General features: G+C 40.4%; 1 protein-coding gene across 1 annotated transcript in view; it reads right to left on the bottom strand.

The window, feature by feature from the left end:
- Positions 1-3,336, bottom strand: part of LOC104998732 (ninein-like protein) — a 51,819-nt gene that overhangs the window by 5,600 nt on the left and 42,883 nt on the right. Inside the window, exon 3 of the mRNA XM_010854064.1 lies at positions 949-1,045. Within this exon, the coding sequence (XP_010852366.1) occupies positions 949-1,045 (97 nt within the window). The remainder of the gene's footprint in view (positions 1-948; positions 1,046-3,336) is intronic.

Raw genomic sequence — 3,336 nt, forward strand, 5'->3', positions numbered from 1 at the left:
CAGAGACATTACTTTGCCAACAAAGGTCTGTCTAGTCAAGGCTATGGTTTTTCCAGTAGTCATGTATGGATGTGAGTTGGACTGTAAAGAAAGCTGAGTGCCTAAGAATTGATGCTTTTGAACTGTGGTGTTGGAGAAGACTCTTGAGAGTCCCTTGGACTGCAAGGAGACCCAACCAGTGCATTCTGAAGGAGATCAGCCCTGGGATTTCTTTGGAAGGAATGATGCTAAAGCTGAAACTCCAGTACTTTGGCCACCTCATGCGAAGAGTTGACTCATTGGAAAAGACTCTGATGCTGGGAGGGATTGGGGGCAGGAGGAGAAGGGGACGACAGAGGATGAGATGGCTGGATGGCATCACTGACTTGATGGACGTGAGTTTGAGTGAACTCCAGGAGTTGGTGATGGACGGGGAGGCTGGGTGTGCTGCGATTCATGGGGTCACAAAGAGTTGGACACGACTGAATGACTGAACTGAATTGAACTGAACTGAACTGAAGGAGGCCATGGGCACCTCCAATCTTTAGCCAGTGGGTCAGAAGCACAAGGTGACAAGCTGGGCTTGAGATTGTTGTCTGAAGGCAGTGCGGTCTTAGCCTGTGGGGTCTGCAGCTGTGTCCAGGGAGATGGTGTCAGAATGGAGTTGAACTGCAGTACACCTAGCTGGTGTTGCAAAATGGCCTGATGCAGGGGAAACTACAGAGATCTAGTGACCAGAAGTGCCAGGGTATGCAGAGGATTTTGTGCAGTGCAGAAGAAAACACAAGACTTTCCCCTTACAGAACCATTGAACAAATAAGGAAGCCATATAAGAAAACACCCAGGTGCTGGTCCCAGTCCATGCAGCTGGGGAACATAGACCTGCTGCATTGTTCAGGTACAACTTCATACTCCAGAAGTCACAGAATCACAGAAAAAGATGTAAAGAAGACCAGAAAGGCCTCTTACCTGACTCCAAAGACCCACTGTCTTCATCTGAGGAGGCAAGACCAGCCTGGGATGACAACACAGCTATGAAACCGTCCTTAAATTCCTCGAAGTTAACCTGTGAATTTGAGAAAAGTGGTCAACACTGCTTTCCACAAGCCACATACGTAACACACTGGGCTTTGAGGTTTTCTCAGATGGAAGATCTTATATTGCCTTCAGCACTGAGGACATTTATTTTTTCAAATATTTCAGTTCAGTTCAGTTCAGTTCAGTTCATTCACTCAGTTATGTCCGACTCTTTGTGACCCCATGAATCGCAGCACGCCAGGCCTCCCTGTCCATCACCAACTCCCGGAGTTCACTCAAACTCATGTCCATCAAGTCAGTGATGCCATCCAGCCATCTCATCCTCTGTTGTCCCCTTCTCCTCCTGCCCCCAATCGCTCTCAGCATCAGAGTCTTTTCCAATGAGTCAACTCTATGCATGAGGTGGCCAAAGTACTGGAGTTTCAGCTTTAGCATCATTCCTTCCAAAGAACACCCAGGACCGATCTCCTTTAGAATGGACTGGTTAGATATCCTTGCAAATATTTACTTAAGGTTTTAAAAAACTGAAGATATAGTAAGGCAATTAAAAGTGAATCATATATAGCTTTTATTATGTTGAGGTATGTTCCTTCTATTCCTGCTTTCTGGAGAGTTTTTATTATAAACGGATGTTGAATTTTGTCAAAGGCTTTCTCTGCATCTATTGAGATAAGCATATGGCTTTTATTTTTCAATTTATTAATGTGGTGTATTACATTGATTGATTTACGGATATTGAAGAATCCTTGCATCCCTGGGATAAAGTCCACTTGGTCGTGGTGTATTATCTTTTTAATGTGTTGTTGGATTATGATTGCTAGAATTTTGTTAAGGATTTTTGCATCTCTGTTCATCAGTGATATTGGCCTGTAGTTTTCTTTTTTTGTGGCATCTTTGTCAGGTTTTGGTATTAGGGTGATGCTGGCCTCATAGAATGAGTTTGGAAGTTTACCCTCCTCTGCAATTTTCTGGAAGAGTTTGAGTAGGATAGGTGTTAGCTCTTCTCTAAATTTTTGGTAGAATTCAGCCGTGAAGCCGTCTAGTCCTGGGCTTTTGTTTGCTGGAAGATTTCTGATTACAGTTTCAATTTCCGTGCTTGTGATGGGTCTGTTAAGATTTTCTATTTCTTCCTGGTTCAGTTTTGGAAAGTTGTACTTTTCTAAGAATTTGTCCATTTCTTCTAAGTTGTTCATTTTATTGGAATATAATTGCTGATAGTAGTCTCTTATGATCCTTTGTATTTCTGTGCTGTCTGTTGTGATCTCTCCATTTTCATTTCTAATTTTATTGATTTGATTTTTCACCCTTTGTTTCTTGATGAGTTTGGCTAATGGTTTGTCAATTTTATTTATCCTCTCAAATAACCAGTTGTTGTTGTGTTTTCATTTTCATTCGTTTCTATGCATATTTTTATTTCTTTTTTGATTTCTTCTGTGATTTGTTGGTTATTCAGCAGCGTGTTGTTCAGCCTCCATATGTTGAAATTTTTAATAGTTTTCCTCCTATAATTGAGATCTAATCTTACTGCATTGTGGTCAGAAAAGATGCTTGGAGTGATTTCAATTTTTTTGAATTTACCAAAGCTAGATTTATGGCCCAGGATGTGATCTATCCTGGAGAAGGTTCCGTGTGCTCTTGAGAAAAAGATGAAATTCATTGTTTTGGGGTGAAATGTCCTATAGATATCAATTAGGTCTAACTGGTCTATTGTATCATTTAAAGTTTGTGTTTCCTTGTTAAATTTTCTGTTTAGTTGATCTATCCATAGGTGTGAGTGGGGTATTAAAGTCTTCCACTAGAACACTTTCTAACACCATACACAGAAATAAACTCAAAATGGATTAAAGATCTAAATGTAAGACCAGAAACTATAAAACTCCTAGAGGACAACAGAGGCAAAACACTCTCCGACATAAATCACAGCAAGATCCTCTGTGACCCACCTCCCAGAATATTGGAAATAAAAGCAAAAATAAACAAATTGGACCTAATTAAAATTAAAAGCTTCTGCACAACAAAGGAAACTATAAGCAAGGTGAAAAGACAGCCTTCAGAATGGGAGAAAATAATAGCAAATGAAGCAACTGACAAACAACTAATCTCAAAAATATACAACTCCTGCAGCTCAATTCCAGAAAAATAAAAGACCCAATCAAAAAATGGGCCAAAAAGCTAAAGAGGCATTTCTCCAGAGAAGACATACAGATGGCTAACAAACACATGAAAAGATGCTCAACATCACTCATTATTAGAGAACTGCAAATCAAAACCACAATGAGGTACCATTTCACGCCAGTCAGAATGGCTGCGATCCAAAAG

This window comes from Bison bison, unplaced genomic scaffold, assembly GCF_000754665.1.
Source record: "Bison bison bison isolate TAMUID 2011002044 unplaced genomic scaffold, Bison_UMD1.0 scf7180017864335, whole genome shotgun sequence".
Taxonomy (NCBI): domain Eukaryota; kingdom Metazoa; phylum Chordata; class Mammalia; order Artiodactyla; family Bovidae; genus Bison; species Bison bison.